Below are 18466 nucleotides of genomic sequence, written 5' to 3'. Positions count from 1 at the left end.
GACACACAAGCCGACCAACCGACAAAAAAGTGACTCCAATACAACCCTTTTCAAGCTTTGCTTGCGGGAATTTAACAAGCCTACACAACTCCTCCATACTTCTGCATATCCGGGGAAGTCCCTGCGCCTGGTTACATGGCTGATACTCGTACAGCCCCTGAGGACATGGGTCCGAGCAGTCCAGGCACTGCCCCTGATACCAGTACAGGTTGCTTTTCTCGGAGCACAGACACTCGTACGAGCCCTCCGAGTTCAGGCAGCCCGATTTGGGGTTTGGGCACTGCATTTGTCCCGTGTGGCATTCATTGATGTCTGGTAATAAAAGATCATGGTAAATGTCTTGGCTGTATTTGCCCGTGAAAGACTTAAAAAGAAACATAAAATAAACCTGGCTGCATTTCACTTCCGTATGTACACGTCGTAGTCAACGACGTCTTTATCAGCATCGTCACTCTCAATAGCATCATCATAACGATCCCTGACACAAACATCATCATCATCAGAAGCAGAAGCAGCAGCATAATCACTATCATCATCATAGCATACATTTATAATCGTAATCAACATTAGCATAATCACTAATAACTGAAGCAGCAGCAACATCATCGTCGTCATCATCATCACGATTCCACTTATCCACAACTTACCTATGCAGTCCCCGCGCGCGTTCTTCTGGTATCCATGACGACATATGCACTCCCCTGTGTTCTCGTCACACGTGTGTTTGCAGGTCACGCCGTTACACAGGGTGGAGTTCAACTTGTGAAGAATGGGTTCGTTTGACACTGAAATAGTGACGATGAGTATAATATATTTCAATAAATATGTTTGATTATTCGTGGAGTTTTACTGACAGAAACGTACATACAATCCAGTGCAATTGTATCGAATAACTTACGCCGAGAAATGAAATAATTTAAGGTGGGCCTCGCTCACAATCTTAAAACAATGTCGAATCCCGGATGAGATATTTTTAATATGTTGTTTTCATAATAATAATAATAAATTATTTATTATTATTATTATTATCATTAATATTTTTCTTAATATTATAATGTTTGAATAATTTTGAATATATATTATAGTATAATGAACATACATTGAATTAAATTGTTTAATGAGAGAAACGTTAATACAAAAAAGAGTGTTATTTAACAGTGTCTGCTTCGCACGTACCAAACCAATTGACGCTCTCTGCATTGATGACCTTTAAGGTCTTGTCTTTCGCGCAGATCACCGTCGAGTTGTCGTAGGGATAACTCTTGGGCACAAACACAACTATATTCACAGTCGTCTCCCCTGTCAGCGAGGCACAATATACTCCGGACATAATACTCAGAACGCAGAATACGGACAGTATCATCATGTGTAGACTGTAATAAGAAGAATATGGGGGAAATACGAAATGATACGCGTCATGCGAGAAGGGTCTTATGCCATATACGCATAGGTTCGTCTGGAGCCTGGTTTTGAGTAACGCTGTTCGCATTTGTCATTAGACGCATTTCAGCATAACGCGGGTCAACTACAACACGTGAGTATGTGAGTAACAAGTTTTATATGATTGCTGGCCTCATATACCTTTAGGCGCATTTCCGCATAACGAGGGTCAACTACAATATGTGAGTAACAAGTTTTATATGATTGCTGGCCGCATATGTCATAAGACGTATTTCAGCATAACGCGGGTCAATTACAATATGTGAGTAACAAGTTTTATATGATTGCTGGCCGCATTTGTCATAAGACTCATTTCAGCACAACGCGGGTCAACTACAATATGTGAGTAACAAGTTTTATATGATTGCTGGCCGCATTTGTCATAAGACGTATTTCAGCATAACGCGGGTCAACTACAATATGTGAGTAACAAGTTTTATATGATTGCTGGCCGCATTTGTCATAAAACGTATTTCAGCATAACGCGGGTCAACTACAATATGTGAGTAACAAGTTTTATATGATTGCTGGCCGCATTTGTCATAAGACGTATTTCAGCATAACGCGGGTCAACTACATTATGTGAGTAACAAGTTTTATATGATTGCTGGCCGCATTTGTCATAAGACGTATTTCAGCATAACGCGGGTCAACTACAATATGTGAGTAACAAGTTTTATATGATTGCTGGCCGCATTTGTCATAAGACGTATTTCAGCATAACGCGGGTCAACTACAATATGTGAGTAACAAGTTTTATATGATTGCTGGCCGCATTTGTCATTAGACGTATTTCAGCATAACGCGGGTCAATTACAATATGTGAGTAACAAGTTTTATATGATTGCTGGCCGCATTTGTCATAAGACGTATTTCAGCATAACGCGGGTCAATTACAATATGTGAGTAACAAGTTTCATATGATTGCTGGCCGCATTTGTCATAAGACGTATTTCAGCATAACGCGGGTCAACTACAATACGTGAGTAACAAGTTTTATATGATTGCTGGCCGCATTTGTCATAAGACGTATTTCCGCATAACGAGGGTCAACTACAATATGTGAGTAACAAGTTTCATATGATTGCTGTTTGCATATGTCATAAGACGTATTTCAGCATAACGCGGGTCAATTACAATATGTGAGTAACAAGTTTCATATGATTGCTGTTTGCATATGTCATAAGACTCATTTCATCATAACGAGGGTCAACTACAATACGTGAGTAACAAGTTTTATATGATTGCTGTTCGCATATGTCATAAGACTCATTTCAGCATAACGCGGGTCAACTACAATATGTGAGTAACAAGTTTTAAATGATTGCTGTTCGCATAAGTCATAAGACTCATTTCAGCATAACGCGGGTCAACTACAATATGTGAGTAACAAGTTTCATATGATTGCTGTTCGCATAAGTCATAAGACTCATTTCAGCATAACGCGGGTCAACTACAATATGTGAGTAACAAGTTTTAAATGATTGCTGTTCGCATAAGTCATAAGACTCATTTCAGCATAACGCGGGTCAACTACAATATGTGAGTAACAAGTTTTATATGATTGCTGTTTGCATATGTCATAAGACTCATTTCATCATAACGAGGGTCAACTACAATACGTGAGTAACAAGTTTTATATTATTCGTATAGCTCAATTGCGTCGTAGCTTACTTCTAATTGAGTCACAACTGAGTCCTTATCCTGCAAAAAGCAGTCTTGGTGGCTTAAGATCTAAAGAACACTCCACGAGTGGGGATCGAACTCAAGACATCGATTTCACAAGGCGAATACTTTATATACTACGACGCGATAACATCATGTAATCAAATATATCTTTTAGGTTATGTAAATTCGTAATTAACCAGTCATGCTAATTTTTGAAAAATACAATATAAGTGAATCGCTTAGTGTAGTGACAACGTGGTGACGATAAGCAAATGTAAAACAACTACAAATAACCATTTACCAAGATTGAAAAAAAAACGCGCGAATAACTAGGCTGAGTTTTAAAAATGAACCAACGTAGTAATTTGCAAAATATAATATAAAATAAAGTTCGCTTTGGGAAACCGATGCCGAATTCACGTGCGAAACGTGTCGTCCTAAAAGGCTTAACACAACGACATTTTCCGGCTGAAATGTTTTTTCGCTTAAAAAGATACTTCCTTTGAACAAAAAAAGGCAGAAAGTGAAGTTCCAGATGAGCCTGTGCGGACTGCACATGTTAATCTGCAACGACATTTTACCTACAGGCATTTAGCCCCGAGAGTTTGGATAAAATGTTAAACACAAACGGATAGTATAAACATACACACGAACTCAGTTTAAAATTACAAACCATTGCCCTGTGTGTTGGTAAAAAGTAAATTCTAACAAACAGTAAACTGTTAATGAAAATTACGTTTAAATTGTTATAATTAATTTTGTCGATTATACCTTTGTAGAAAATAAACGTGTATAGGTTTCTTCACAGAACCTAATTAACGTTATAACCTAAGAATTGAAGCACGCCATTCATTGCCCACATAACACTTTCGAAATTAGAAACACGGTAAACATTTTTAAAGGAAACAGTGTCGTATTCGTTATGAAAGCAGACATACAATGTATTGATATACATTTACAATTATTAAAATAATTAGGTTTGTTTTGTTACAAACGAAACTCAATGAAATGTTTTATTTAGAATATTTAACCCATTTAAGCCTAGCGTCTTGAAAAAAGGCCTTGGAAAACAGCCTAGATCCAGATGAGACGCCGCATGATGCGGCGTCTCATCAGGGTCTGCGCTGTTTGCTTAAAGGAATTTCTGTAAGAAATTTTCTAAATATAGAAATAAATACACGTGAAATCCCTAATTTTGGAAATAAATTGATCCAATTTAGAAGGATGGGAGAGTCTACTAGGCATAAATGGGTTAAATTATTACGACAACTCTCCCGGGTTTACAACGCACAATAACGGGCAACTGCATGCGTATTTTCATCATCTTAGATTTACATTCTATACTGGCGCACAAGAATGTGAAAAAAGCAATTAACGCAGTCTGTATTGGATTCGCGTATAAAATTACAGTCTTGTTCGCAAACAGTTACAATAATAATTATCCGTGTATCAATTTCAAATGCATATTAATTGCAACATCAGTACAAATCATCTTGATATAATCTTTTGTCGCCCTTATACTGTCATAAATTTGTATAATGTCTAAACATGAAGACATAATTGGCTTGTTTTTTAACACCAACGCAAGGCTTGAATATTCATTATGATTTTTTTGTTATTTCCTGTCAACAGAAATGTATTTTTAAACTAACAAATTGAATCATACAATAAATTAATGAGTGGAATCGATCATCTCACGACGATCGGGACACAAATATGATATTGCATTCACTCTGGACAGGATTCTATAGAATAAGATTCTGAAATTGTGTACATGCAAAGACGAGCATTTGCTTCTGAAATTGTTTCATGCTGACAAGAGCATTTGCTACTGAAATGGTTTCCGTGCTTACACGAGCATTTGCTTCTGAAATGGATTGCACGCTTAGAAGAGTATTTGCTTCTGAAATGGTTGTATATGCTTACAAGAGCATTTGCTTCTAAAATGGTTAACATGGTTAGACGAGCATTTGCTTCTGAAACGGTGTATATGCTTACAAGAGCATTTGCTTCTTAAATGGTCTACATGGTTAGACGAGCATTTGCTTCTGAAACGGTGTATATGCTTACAAGAGCATTTGCTTCTGGAATGGTTTACATACATACAAGAGCATTTGCTTCTGGAATGGTTTACATACATACAAGAGCATTCATTTCTAAAATGGTTTACATGCTTACACGAGCATTAGCTTTCGAAATGGTTTGCACGCTTACACGGAGTATCAAAAAGTGAAATTCTATTTGAAATACAATCCATTGATTGTCATGGTTTAAGTTTATTGTTTACAAAAATGAATACTCTTTTCAAATTTCGTTAAAAATTCGCAATGCGGATGCAAACACTTTTTCAGTTTATTATGGACGATGACGACGGCAGCCGACAACAACGTGCATCACCTTACTCGATTAGTTGCCCGATGCGTATTTCGTGCTCTGGTGGATGTAATTTTCTGACAGTCCCTTTAACCCATTTATGCCTCGCGTCTAGAAAAAAAATGCCTTGGCAAACAGCGTAGACCCAGATGAGACGCCGCAGGCGTCTCATCATGGTCTGCGCTGTTTGCTTAAAGGATTTCTTTTAAAAAAAAATTCTAAATAAGAAATAAATATACTAGACATCCCTTATTTGGCAAATAAATTGATCCAATTTAGAAGGATGGGAGAGTCCACTAAGCATTAATGAGTTTAATAACGTCTTATATTGATCCCGATTTCGCACTTACTGTTTCGGGGGCTTTCCGCCCTTTTTGCCGATGCTCGCTTTCCGTTCCCTCTCTGTCTCACTGGTCCTCCGCTCGCGGTCGCTTCCGCTAAGTCGTCGCTCCCGCTGGGCCTCCCAAGCCGCTGCCCTCTCCTGGTCGACGCCATTTCCGGCTCCACTGCCGCTTGTGTTGCGCTCCCGCTTTCCAGTGCTTGATTTCCGCTCCCGCGACTTAAAGCTGCCCACGGGCGGTGGTGACAGCAGATTCATTGAGCGGCCAGAACTTACTTCAACCGGGTGCTCAGCGCTTTGAAACGATTAATACATAAATTATACCCGGGCTTAAATTCACCAAACTTCTGGGTAAAAACCTTAACTTAAAAAGAAATAATTTAAATCCTGAGATATATTATAGCTACCATTCAGACTTTTTTTAAGTGAAGACAAATGACGATTTGCCTATACATCAAAGACCAATTAAATAACCAAATATTTAAGCTGGGGTCACCGCATTTGAACGGTCAATAGCAGCACGCTGTAAACAAATTAAAAAAAAACGTTGAAATCAACCTATTCAAAGTGTATATTTCTGAGTTATATTCATTATCATATTTGACTCAACAAAAACATAAACAAGGTTTGGTAGTGGATTTTAATTTCAATATGATCACTTTAGAAATATGGAAGTAGGTCATTCAACAAACTAGCATATCTGATGCCTAGGAGCGGACCGACAGAGTGACTCCAATATTCCTCTCTCGCTCGAATTTCCTTTCCGTGGATACAGATAACTATAGTGTTTAACATGTTTGCAAACCTGGGGTAGACGAGTTCCCTCTTGATCAGGCTTGCATCCGGCGGCGGAAACACAAACCGATTGACGCTGTGCTTAGAAAAGGGGCCGCCGGGGGACGGGGACCCGGTTATGGCAATAAGTGTACCTGTGTGGGTAAGAAGATTATTTTGAAGAGTGATACAGACACATGAGAAACGTCATGCGAACATGGGCATTATGTCATTTGCAGCCAGCGTAGCTCCAAAGCTGCCTCTGCAATCACAAAGTCTGATCAGGAGCTACTCTGTCCTAATATGAGGCCATTAAACCTTGCGTGACTTTGTACCGTACAGGATGGCTAGCGTATGACCAGACTGTGCGCATATGTCATAATACCCATTTTCGCATGCCGTTGATCATATGGTGTAGCTGGACCGTTGTCAAGTATTATTTTCCTCATGAAACATGTTCATGAACAAAACCGAATATGAATATATGACACAATTTATGTTCATTTTTATACAGTTCACACGTATCACGTCAATGTTGGCAAGAAAGGACAGCTGATGGAAGTCATACAACAGTGATATAAAATCAACAACTCAAAAAGTGACCATTGAGTGTATAATTGTTAACACCGTCAGTGGTATCATGTAATGCGATGATGGCACGTAAATAACACAACTGTTTTGTAGCAACATTCCGAGAGTGAACAGGTCATAAGGAAATCATATATCGTAATATTTTATTTTTTTAAATCTTGATTTGAAGAATACTTCTTATCTTCGCTTGGCTAAAATATGTACTAGAGCCAACTACACAATACAAATATCGTAAATTTACAGTCTCTTATATAATGATTCAACGTAGATGTCTGACAATCTAATATATCACGAAAACATTTCTCTAAGTATCACTTTCCTTTGTCTGATATAGTAATATATAAGAACGCTGCAAGAAAACCTTTACTTTAAGCGCCATAAATCAGTTTCTGGCATCGAGGTAACGCCGTCCTGATTCAGCACGACATACGACAGTCAGGTTCTTACACAAATTTGAATAATGTACATTTTTAACATTTGTTTCTCGTCAATATGGTGGACACAAACAACTTTCAGACTAGTTATTTAGCATTGACCAAGCATACAAGATATATTTTTTAATTGAAATTTTCTTCGAAATGATGTATGTTTTGTATTAAATTGAAAATCATGTATATAGTGCATAATTATGTATGTTTATGACGATGACCTTTATTTTCTTATAAATTGAATTGAGTGCATCTGTTCTTTTATGATGTAATTATCAGAATTATAAGTTATAAGCAGACATTATTCTAAAACAATGTGGACAGTTTAAATCTCAGCGATGCATTTGTCTGAGAGTTGTCACGAAACTCGTCATGCAAAACTGGGTCTTATGTCATGTTCGACCAACGTAGCTCAAAACCAGCCTAGTCATTCGCCCAGTCTGGTCAGGATATACGCTGGTCGCTAACGAGACTGCGCGGATGTGTGTAAGGTCCATTTTCAAATGACGCGGGTGATAAGGGCTCGCTGCGCTGTGTGTCAGGACACACTAGTATAATTCCCCCAAATTTTCATGGAATTAAGTTCATATTAATATGAATATAACATGCCTTTAAACCTTAAGTTAAACATGGTCTTGGTGCTATGTACCCACATACCGTATTCCTTGTTATCAAAGGCGATGCTCTGTCTGGGGGACAGCTGCGAGATCTGCCCCATCTCTTTACTCCCGTACGGTAGATACTCGCTATTCATATCCGGTGGGCTGGGAAGCGGCATGCTATCCTGTGACAGAGCCTCCCCGTCGGCGGGTTTCGTCGGCGACGGCGGCAGATCCTCAATATCCGAGTCCTCCAGACGCACGATGTTGTGGTCAAAATCATCGTCGACATCACTCCCGGAGGGGGAGTCGCTTCCTATATCCTCACTAAGCATACTGAACTTTCCACCAGGCGACGTTGCCTCAAATCTGGAGAATTTCGGTCTCAGGTTATCGAAGTCAAAGGGGGTTGGGGAGCCGCTAGAGTTGACAACGGGTATCGGTTTCGTCCTTGGGACCTGGTAGTGAGATTCTTTCATCGGACTGGTGTTAGCGGCCTTGAATGTGGACAGCGGGATGTCCGCAGGGTAGGTGTACAAGTCGTAGGCGTCATTGGACTCTTGGCTGACACGTGACCGCGACATGTAGTCCGTTGGCTTGAGTTCAATGTATTGACCGAAGCTGTTGTTTGAGTATTGATGTTCCGGAGTGTGCACCTGAGCACGCGTCTTGGAGGCGCGCGCGGGGGACGAGCTCAGGTCGTTCACCGCTCCCGGCGGCTTTAGATTCAGACCTCTCTGATAAATGTTTGGCTCCGCGCGATTTGGCTCCGCGCGTTGCGGTATAGGTATCTGTCTACTCTGAGATTTCTTAACCTTGGGCGGCAGAACCACCAACATTTTTTTCTCCGCTTGTACTGGAATTACCTTCTCCCTCTCCGAAACTTTTTTCGGGTGCGCAAGTAAATCCCCGTCCGATCTGCTCGAGTGAATATTAAAGTCCAGATTTCCGCGCGGGTTGGGGAGTTTCGCAACGCTCCGGGAGTTAAGCATGACGTGGTCGTGATTCAAGACGTCGTCAATTTCGTCCAGCGGCGTATAGTTCCCGTCGGCGCCGGCGATGCGCTCGTCGGGAGAGAGATCGTCCTCGGACTGGAAAAAGTTGCCAGTGGAGGTCCGGTCCACGCGCTCTCTTAGCGACAACGCCCGCTGTATTTTCTTGACATCAGTCTAAAATCAATTTAAACGTATTATATAAAAAATGTTCCGCGGGTTTTATTCCATATACATTGCTTTTTATAAACATTAATATAAAGTTGCTCACTTCAAATATAAGAAAACATTTAGCCTAAAATTGACAATTGTGTACGTTTGTGGACAAAGTGCAATGTTTATATTATACAGATTTTAAGGTGCGTCATTCCATATAGGATAGTTTATAAAGTTATTATATTGCACGATATGAGGCATGCAACAGAATTTCGAAAACAAGGTAAAATATTCTTCAATATAATCCAGGGCATTGTAACCCAGAACTTTACAAATGAATAATAATAAAAACAATTGAACAAAAGCTCATGTAATGACCTTGACATGACACTACCTGTTTGTATTTGACGTGCGTTCTGTCGTCGTCGGCGGACTCCTCGGACTCTTCCATGATTGTCTCTGGCTTGCCGACACCGACGCGTGTCTATTCAAGAAAGAAACCACGGTGATTGGTGAGTAAACATTAGCCTCGTTCTGGAAATACTGATAAATGATGTCGTGTTCTGAGAAAACTGGGCTTAATTCATGTGCGTAAAGTGTCGTCCCAGATTAGCCTGTGCAGTCCGCACAGGCTAATCAGGGACGACACTTTCCGCCTAAACTTGATTTTCGGTAAGGAGGGACTTCCTTGAAACTAAAAATACCATAAAAGCGGAAAGTGTCGTCCCTGATTAGCCTGTGCGGACTGCACAGGCTAATCTGGGACGACACTTTACGCACATGAATAAAGCCCAGTTTTCTCAGAACAAGACACAATGCATGCCCTTAAAATGTCGTTCCAGATAAGCCTGTGCAATCCGCAGAGGCTAATGAGGGATAGCACTTTCCGCTTTAAGAGAATTTTCATTTAAAGGAAGAATTTTCAACACGAAATTCAATTCTAGACGGAAAGATTCTTCCCTGATAAGTCTGTGCGAACTGCACCGGCTAATATGGGACGCAAATTTACGCACATGCATTGACAGCAGTTTTCCCTGAACGGGGCTCAAACAAAAATACGGACATTTTCAATAATATTATCACATGATAACCGCGGAGTTTTATCTATAAATAGGTTTTGCTTGCGTAAGTAATCGGTGTAATTCTGTCGAATGTTGAACGCAAATAGTATTTAGTATTTCAGATCAAGAGCAAAGAACACGGAAACGAAGTGCACAATATAAATGTACGATGTATGTAACTTTTACAGGGCGGATTCGAATAAATTCATTATTTAATATATATTTCTTGTTATGTTCTCTGTTTATCGACCAATACATAAATTTCGTTCTGAAACGCGGTTATAACAAGCCAAATACTTAAATTTAATTAAATAATATTTTAACGACGAAGAGGTGGAAGACGTTAATTAAATGGATTCTGGGAATACACCGACTATCACAACAACGATTTGAGTCTCTCTCTGGTACACCGGAGTTTAATTAATGTGCGTAAAGTGTCGTCCCAAGATAGCATGTTCAATCCGCACAAGCTAATCAATGTCGACACTTTCCGCAAATACTGGATTTTCGTTTTAAAGATACTTCCTTCAAACGAAAAATTCTATAAAAGCGAAAAGTGTCGTCCCTGATTTGGAAATGCGGACTGCATGAGCTAATCTGCGACGACACTTTACGCAAATGCATTAATCCCAGATTTCCCCGAACGAGACTCATAATATGATGAATAGGAATTGCAAGACGATAGCATGTTTATGATATTGGTAGATCTAATGATGAAATTGAACATCAAACTGAAGGCGCAGAAGATGACCTTGCCACTTGTGATGACCAAGATGACAGCGATGAAAATAATTATCACTGTGAAAATTGCTTGCACGTAGATAAATTGGCCTCGCTCTGTGAAAACAGAGCTTAATTCATATACGTTAAGTTTCGTCACATATAAGTCTGTGAAATTCGCAGAACGAATCTCGAATGCAAGTTTCACCCACTGTGTTCCTCCTGCCGCTGTCCTCATCTCCGTCGACGTCATCGTCGCAGTTGTTGCCTAGCAACCCCAGGGCTACACCGTGCTCGCTGTTCGGGGACCTACATGTACACAGTGAATGACTTAGAACGACCTTGTCCTAGATATCATGAGATATATTAACCGCGCTCTGAGAAAACCGGCGTTAATTTATATGCGTAAAGTGTCGTCCCAGATTATCCTTAGCAGTCCACACGGGCTAATCAGGGACGACACTTCCAGCCTGAACTGGATTTTCGGTATGAAGATGGTTGCTTATTACGATGATACAATTAAAGAGGAAAGTGTCGTACCTGATTAGCCTGTGCGGAGTGCACATGTTAATCAAGGACGACACCTTATCTCTTGAATTAAAAACCATTTTCCCCTAACGAGGCTCATTTAATAAATGCTATTGTATGTATTTACTACGAACTGTAAACTATTTAAAATATTATGACATATACTAGAATCATAAAAAACCTAGTTAAATAAAAATTTCACTTCACCGTAATTATGTTTTAATTCATTATACAACTTTTAAAACAAAACTGTGAACGTGTCTCATTGTGACTAATTATATGCATAAATAGGATATATTTTATGATTGAAAAATCGACGAGTTGTGGAAGAGAAGGCACCGACATGCAACTTTAGATCGACATTTGCTATACTCGGGTAGCAAAGTATACAGGTAAAATATGAAATACATGTCTGAAACCAGGGAATACATGCTTCACAAAATGAGTCATGTAAGGAAATATTTTAGTACAGTTCTAACAACAAATCCTTAAACCACGCACATCAAATGGTAATTTTGGTTGTGGTTTATCTGGAATAAAATGTCTTGATGAACGAAAACGTATTTTGGCAAGCTTTGTCTATTTTTTTTCAAAATTGAAAATATTTCTCGGTTTGAAAGCGTCCCATACACAAATCACAGACAACGTCATATACACAACGCAACGTATACACAGCGTCACATACACAACTGGTAGACGATGCTCTAAAAAAAATGTGAATTAAACACGACGTCAAATACATACAACTCACGAAATACATTACATACATCACCATCATCATTCCCTTGACCGGTTTGGCCGTTGGGGAGAAATTAGGTTCGACGATACAGTAATCCTCCTACAGGGTCTGACGGATGCTAACTGATGTCCTGGAGAAGTCCCCCTGCTGCCGTTGAGAAGTACTGCGCGGCTGGCGTTTCCTAGAGTTCTTGAATGAATTGCTCCAATCCTTCGTTAACATTGAATCCTATCAAAACATGCAATAGGCCATCATGCCACACGCGGTCGAAAGCTTTCTAAACGTCAATGAAGTTGTGGAAGAGCTCGCGTTGGTGTTGAAGGTGTTTCTCAATAATGATTCTTAATTTGAAGATCTGTTCCACTGTGCCCCGCCCAGCTCTGAATCCAGCCTGCTCTTAGGCCAGCAGTTCCGCTGCCTTCCTTTTCATTCGATTAAGGATGATGCGTAGCATGACTTTGCTAGGATGACTGATAGTGCGGTAATCATCGCACAACTTGAGGTTGCCCTTTTTCGGTAGGGGTATGACAAATGACTGGGTCTACTCATTGGGCTACTTTTTCATATTTTGGCAAATTGTCGCCATTGCAGCAGTCGTTGCCGATCCTCCATGCTTAATCAGCTCGGAAGGGACTTTGTCAACTCCCGGAGATTTTCCTGCATTATGATTGCGCACTGCCTTCTCCAGCTCTGCCCTAAGTATGGACGGACTTTCGTCGTCCGCTCCTAGTCTGAGATCGTTCTGAAGGAGACTGGAATCTGGTTAAAGCGGGGAGTTGTAGAGGTCACAACAGTATTCAATAAATTACATTACATACATGTTGTCACTTATTCAAGACGTCAAAAACAAAACTCACAAATGATGTCACCACATACACATTCCTCATACACGACGGAACATAAATGGCGTCCTTTGTACACGACGTTTCATACATACAATTCACAGACGACGTTACATATACGTTCTTACTTATACACGACGTCACATATACGACGTCACATACAAATAACCCTCATACACACGACGTTACTTACATATTACGGGCCTCCACCATTGCTCTCTCCTTCAGAAGTTTGGTATACTGCCGCGTCTGGTTCCACCACGTGACGTAGATAATGGCGGCCAGGAAGACCACGCCCCCTAGACTCCCGACCCCCACGAAGATCCATTGAAGGGAGTACGGCGTGTACACCGACGGCTTTTCGTACTGTCAGATGGAGAGAGGAATCGTGTTATTGCGGGGAAAACGTGGTTGCGAAATACTTAAATGATAGTGTGAACAATCATTACCGATCTGACGGACCGACCTGCCGACTAAAATGTTTGCTCGTACATGGTATCAAAGGTGCTATATAACAGTTTTCCTTTAAAACTTAGGTCTTGAAAATTACATCTATAAACGAAGAAGTCAATTACAATTTTTATAACGTAATTAAAAAACGTCAAACACATAGCAAAATCTTCAAATTATTAGGACCAGTACTACAGTAAATCAAAAGTATGCAATTACTGATTTAAAAAAAAGCGCATCAGGTTATACGCATTACGCCATCACGGTACAAACATGTATCTTTTTGATTGTTTGTGTTTAATGGGTATATTAATTGCATGTTTGATAAACGACTAAAAACACAACAGTGGTACCGATTGGAATTAGAAATCGGAATAATACACATAATGGTTTAACACAAAACGTCACTTACGACTTGAACCAGCAGTTTGCCATTGTTATGCACAACCTGCGCGGCGACCGCATACACCCCCTGAATGGATGGGGCGGATATGTTGAGGAGCACCTTGAACTCGTCCGCCTCGCGAAACTCTAACTCCCCCTGAAAACATAGCAAACATAACTTAACGCGTAAGAGCCTGATACGTGCTATTTGATCCTCGGTGTGGGAAAACGGGGTAAAATGCATGTGCGAACAATGTCGTCCTTGTTTTTTCCGTTTAAAGGAAGTCTCTTTTTTGGAGAAAATCCCGGTTTATGCGGAAAGTGTTGTCCATGATAAGCCTGTGCGTAGAAGCATTTATTTACACAACTGTTCAATCCTAACCTAGGCCTGCATGTAAGCTACAAACACGCACTTTTTCACAACAATATCCCCACAAAACTCCTTTTTAGAAATAGACCTTGAAATTGACCCCACTGGTCTCAAATACAAATGTACGTAAGCTACTACACAATACATTTCAGCGTAAGATCTTCGTCCAATGACAAGTTAATATCCAAAAAAAGTTCTTTGTTTATACTTCATTGACCTTGATCCACACCTGAATGGACAAAACAATTCTCCCATGATAGATCTGAATACAAGAAACCTATATACACACAGTCTTAATACCTCCATCCTAAATTAAATATTTCACCGGAAACTAATTTCCTATTTATAGGTCCAGTGGCCTCGACCTTTACCCGATCCGCTATCAGGATTGGAAAAAATAATCACAAGTTATGTAACGAAAACAATATGTTTCTTGTTTTTCTATGTTGAAGTAACAGTAACCTTGACCCTGCCCCGACTTGGCCAGATGCACTCCGAACAGCCCCGCATTACCCATTAGGCAGAGTAGGCAACTGCCTATGGGCCCTGAAACTTTAAGGGGCCCACAAGACCGTGACGAAATAATTCCCCCCCCCCCTTACTTAGCTTCATCTAATGATTCAATAAAGCCAAATATTTTATATCAATGTTAAGTTCCGATGAAATGCGTGCCATTGTCTTACCAAGTTCAAATCAATTATGATTTGCAAAACCGTATTGTTTTGAGGGGCACTTGCGTTCGAGTACATAGGTCGACTATCTACTAGTCGGAACATACTGCTCATGTACCATCGACTATCTACTATTTACGGCCGACTAGAGGCATATGGCATGGGCCAAAAAAGTACCTCTGAATATGGGCCTCCAGGGCTCTAATCCGGAAATGACTTAGGAGCTAGCTCTTCTGTTTAGCTTCTTACTTAAAATGTCACAATAAAAGCTCCCTTAAAATCCAGTACATGAAATTGGCTGCGAAAATCGAGCGTAATCGATTATGTACAGGAACCAGCATGTGCCCTTCTATTTACACAAAACAAACAACAACCAATGGCATCAATGGCAGTGAATAACAAAAACTGGTGAATCTGACAGGTCAATGACATAATACGTCACAAGATTTTCCAATGATATTTTAGAATAAGTAAATAATTTCAATGGCAGAAATAGTGGATAATGTCAGAGACTTTTTAGAGAAGAACGTATTTTCCCAATTACAGATAAAAAGTGCAACACGCTTTTCATTTATGTAAGTGTTTCAAGTTAGCATTACCAATTCAGGAAAATTCATTTGAAATAAATTAATCAGTAACGAGTGCCATTTCGCATGTGTTTATATAATGTATACCTGCTTTAAGGAATCTTTGACACAAAATTGAAATATGCAATTTTGACAAACATGTCCCTTTAAACATATCCGATATCGGATTAACCGTCTGATTCATTTTTGCTCATTATTTAAATCAGTAAACTATGACAGTTAATATAGATTTTGCACTCGAGTAATTCTTTTAAATTACTTTGGCAATTAATATGAATCCTTTTGTGTAATAGATCACATACGCTGAAACTCTAGCTTATTATAACTTCGGTCTCTAAAAGACGTACTAATGCACCGGCTTATCTGGGGTCAAAACGCACATTAAACGGCGCTGGTGCCAACTTATAAACAAGTCCTAATGCGTAATCAACGGGTAATCTTAACGCTGCAGAACTAGGCAGATTAGTTTTATTGGGCGCACTCGTCGAGGCTAATTTATGACATTGTGCAATTAATTGTCTACGTATGTTCAGCCCTTTATGCAACAGGCGTATAAACACGAACTATTTCAATAAAATGTCTCGCCATTTGTTTTAAGACCATAAACACTGATTCGAACCATTGCTCCAAAAAGCTTGTTGTTAATTTTTTGCGAAAATATGAACATAAAGATTTCTTTGTCAACGATATTTTGTTCTTTTCGTTTCTTTGTATCACTAATTACTCCAGCTAGTTACATACCGATAAAAGCTAATGTTTCGATACAGAGTTGTTTATTGGCTCATGAGTATGATACCACTGTGAGGTTAGACAGTAAATGTGTGTGCGTATTTCAAATTTTACAAGATCCTTACGAGCTCGAGTCGGTATTATGTGTGGACAATAAGTGTGTCACTGCACTTCCACCTAGTAAAGAAAAAAATTCAAAAAACTTTTTACTGAAAGATATTTGATGCTGATGCGGTCTTATGCTATGTAGGGGGAGGAGGGATAGAGAACCCGGAATTACCGGAGGAAAACCCCTCTGTCCGGTATGGTGACCAAAAACCAACCTCACATGCTTTTGGGAACGGGGATTGAACCCAGGTAACCTAGATAGGACGCGCATGTATCAACCAATGCGCTAACTGGATTAAATCATATGATGAACATGAACAATAGTGACTTAGATCATTTTACTTTGACTACTTTGTAGCATGATGTCTCCTTCTTCTCGAAATCAAATGATCACCCTGTAACGTCTAATTGTAGTGGTACCATCAACCAATGCTACGAGCGAATACCCTTTTTTGTCCTGCGTCGCGTGAAAGCGTATGCCTGCGCTCTACCATAGCACAATCAAGACTGGCGTGTGCCTGCGCTCTACAATAGCACAATCAAGACTGGCGTGTTCCTGCGCTCTACCATAGCACAATCAAGACTGGCGTGTGCCTGCGCTCTACAATAGCACAATCAAGACTGGCGTGTGCCTGCGCTCTACAATAGCACAATCAAGACTGGCGTGTGCCTGCGCTCTACAATAGCACAATCAAGACTGGCGTGTGCCTGCGCTCTACCAAAGCACAATCAAGACTGGCGTGTGCCTGAGCTCTACCATAGCACAATCAAGACTGGCGTGTGCCTGCGCTCTACAATAGCACAATCAAGACTGGCGTGTGCCTGCGCTCTACAATAGCACAATCAATACTGGCGTGTGCCTGCGCTCTACAATAGCACAATCAAGACTGGCGTGTGCCTGCGCTCTACAATAGCACAATCAAGACTGGCGTGTGCCTGCGCTCTACAATAGCACAATCAAGACTGGCGTGTGCCTGCGCTCTACAATAGCACAATCAAGACTGGCGTGTGCCTGCGCTCTACAATAGCACAATCAAGACTGGCGTGTGCCTGCGCTCTACAATAGCACAATCAAGACTGAACCATCTGATGGTTCTTACTCTGCACAGATATGCAATAAGTTTATCCCATTTATGCCTAATGGACTCTCCCATCCTTCTAAATTGGATCAATTTATTTCCAAAGTAAGTGATGTCTAGTATTTTTATTTCTATATTTAGAATATTTCTTAATGAAATTCCTTTAAGCAAACAGCGCAGACCCAAATGAGACGCCGCATCGGCGTCTCAGCTGGGTATACGATGTTTGCCAAGGACTTTTTCTAGACGCTAGGCATAAAATGTGTTATAATACAAAAATAGTATCGTGTGGAGATATCAAGAAATATATAAACACACTTTTCACAATCCATATATTACTCGTGGATGACGTAGTTTGACCTGTTGTATTTGTATTGATAATACCAGTCAATCCGTTTTGGTAAAATACTAGCATTTCCTAAATTAAACCTGTATTTAAATTAAGTACACTTTATATTATTTATCATTACATGAATCGGAAAATAACAAATGCTTATTAATATTAAGAAATAAAATATACAACAAAAACAAATCAATAATACATTATTCCTTTTTGTTTTATGCTTATTCTTTTCTTATCAATAATCATTATATATTTTATAAATAATTTCATTATGGATGATATACATATGCAATTTATAATTTGTTTGAAATTATAATGAAGAAAGACCCAAAAGGTTTGGTCAAGTGTATTTTTTTGTAGAAATGAGTGTTATTTTTAATGGGCAGATAACCAGGTGCCTGCTTAACAAGTGACGCTTTTGAGCTCTCACGCTTAACTGAGCATTTCTCACGTTTTTGACAAAGTGTAGGTAAAATAAATGTCGCTTCCGAAGC

General features: G+C 39.7%; 1 protein-coding gene across 5 annotated transcripts in view; it reads right to left on the bottom strand.

The window, feature by feature from the left end:
• Window positions 1-18466, bottom strand: part of LOC127835069 (uncharacterized) — a 191392-nt gene that overhangs the window by 151543 nt on the left and 21383 nt on the right. For all 5 annotated transcript variants that reach the window (XM_052361313.1, XM_052361314.1, XM_052361310.1 and 2 more), the window contains exons 4-13: window positions 14114-14242; window positions 13445-13617; window positions 11355-11451; window positions 9756-9845; window positions 8272-9382; window positions 6627-6750; window positions 5832-6116; window positions 1177-1373; window positions 648-785; window positions 100-312 (exon numbers count right to left, since the gene is read on the bottom strand). In XM_052361313.1, coding sequence (XP_052217273.1) covers window positions 100-312; window positions 648-785; window positions 1177-1373; window positions 5832-6116; window positions 6627-6750; window positions 8272-9382; window positions 9756-9845; window positions 11355-11451; window positions 13445-13617; window positions 14114-14242 — 2557 coding nt within the window. The remainder of the gene's footprint in view (window positions 1-99; window positions 313-647; window positions 786-1176; window positions 1374-5831; window positions 6117-6626; window positions 6751-8271; window positions 9383-9755; window positions 9846-11354; window positions 11452-13444; window positions 13618-14113; window positions 14243-18466) is intronic.

Source organism: Dreissena polymorpha, chromosome 6 (assembly GCF_020536995.1).
Source record: "Dreissena polymorpha isolate Duluth1 chromosome 6, UMN_Dpol_1.0, whole genome shotgun sequence".
NCBI classification, from domain to species: domain Eukaryota; kingdom Metazoa; phylum Mollusca; class Bivalvia; order Myida; family Dreissenidae; genus Dreissena; species Dreissena polymorpha.
This window is presented reverse-complemented; position numbering and strand designations above follow the sequence as displayed.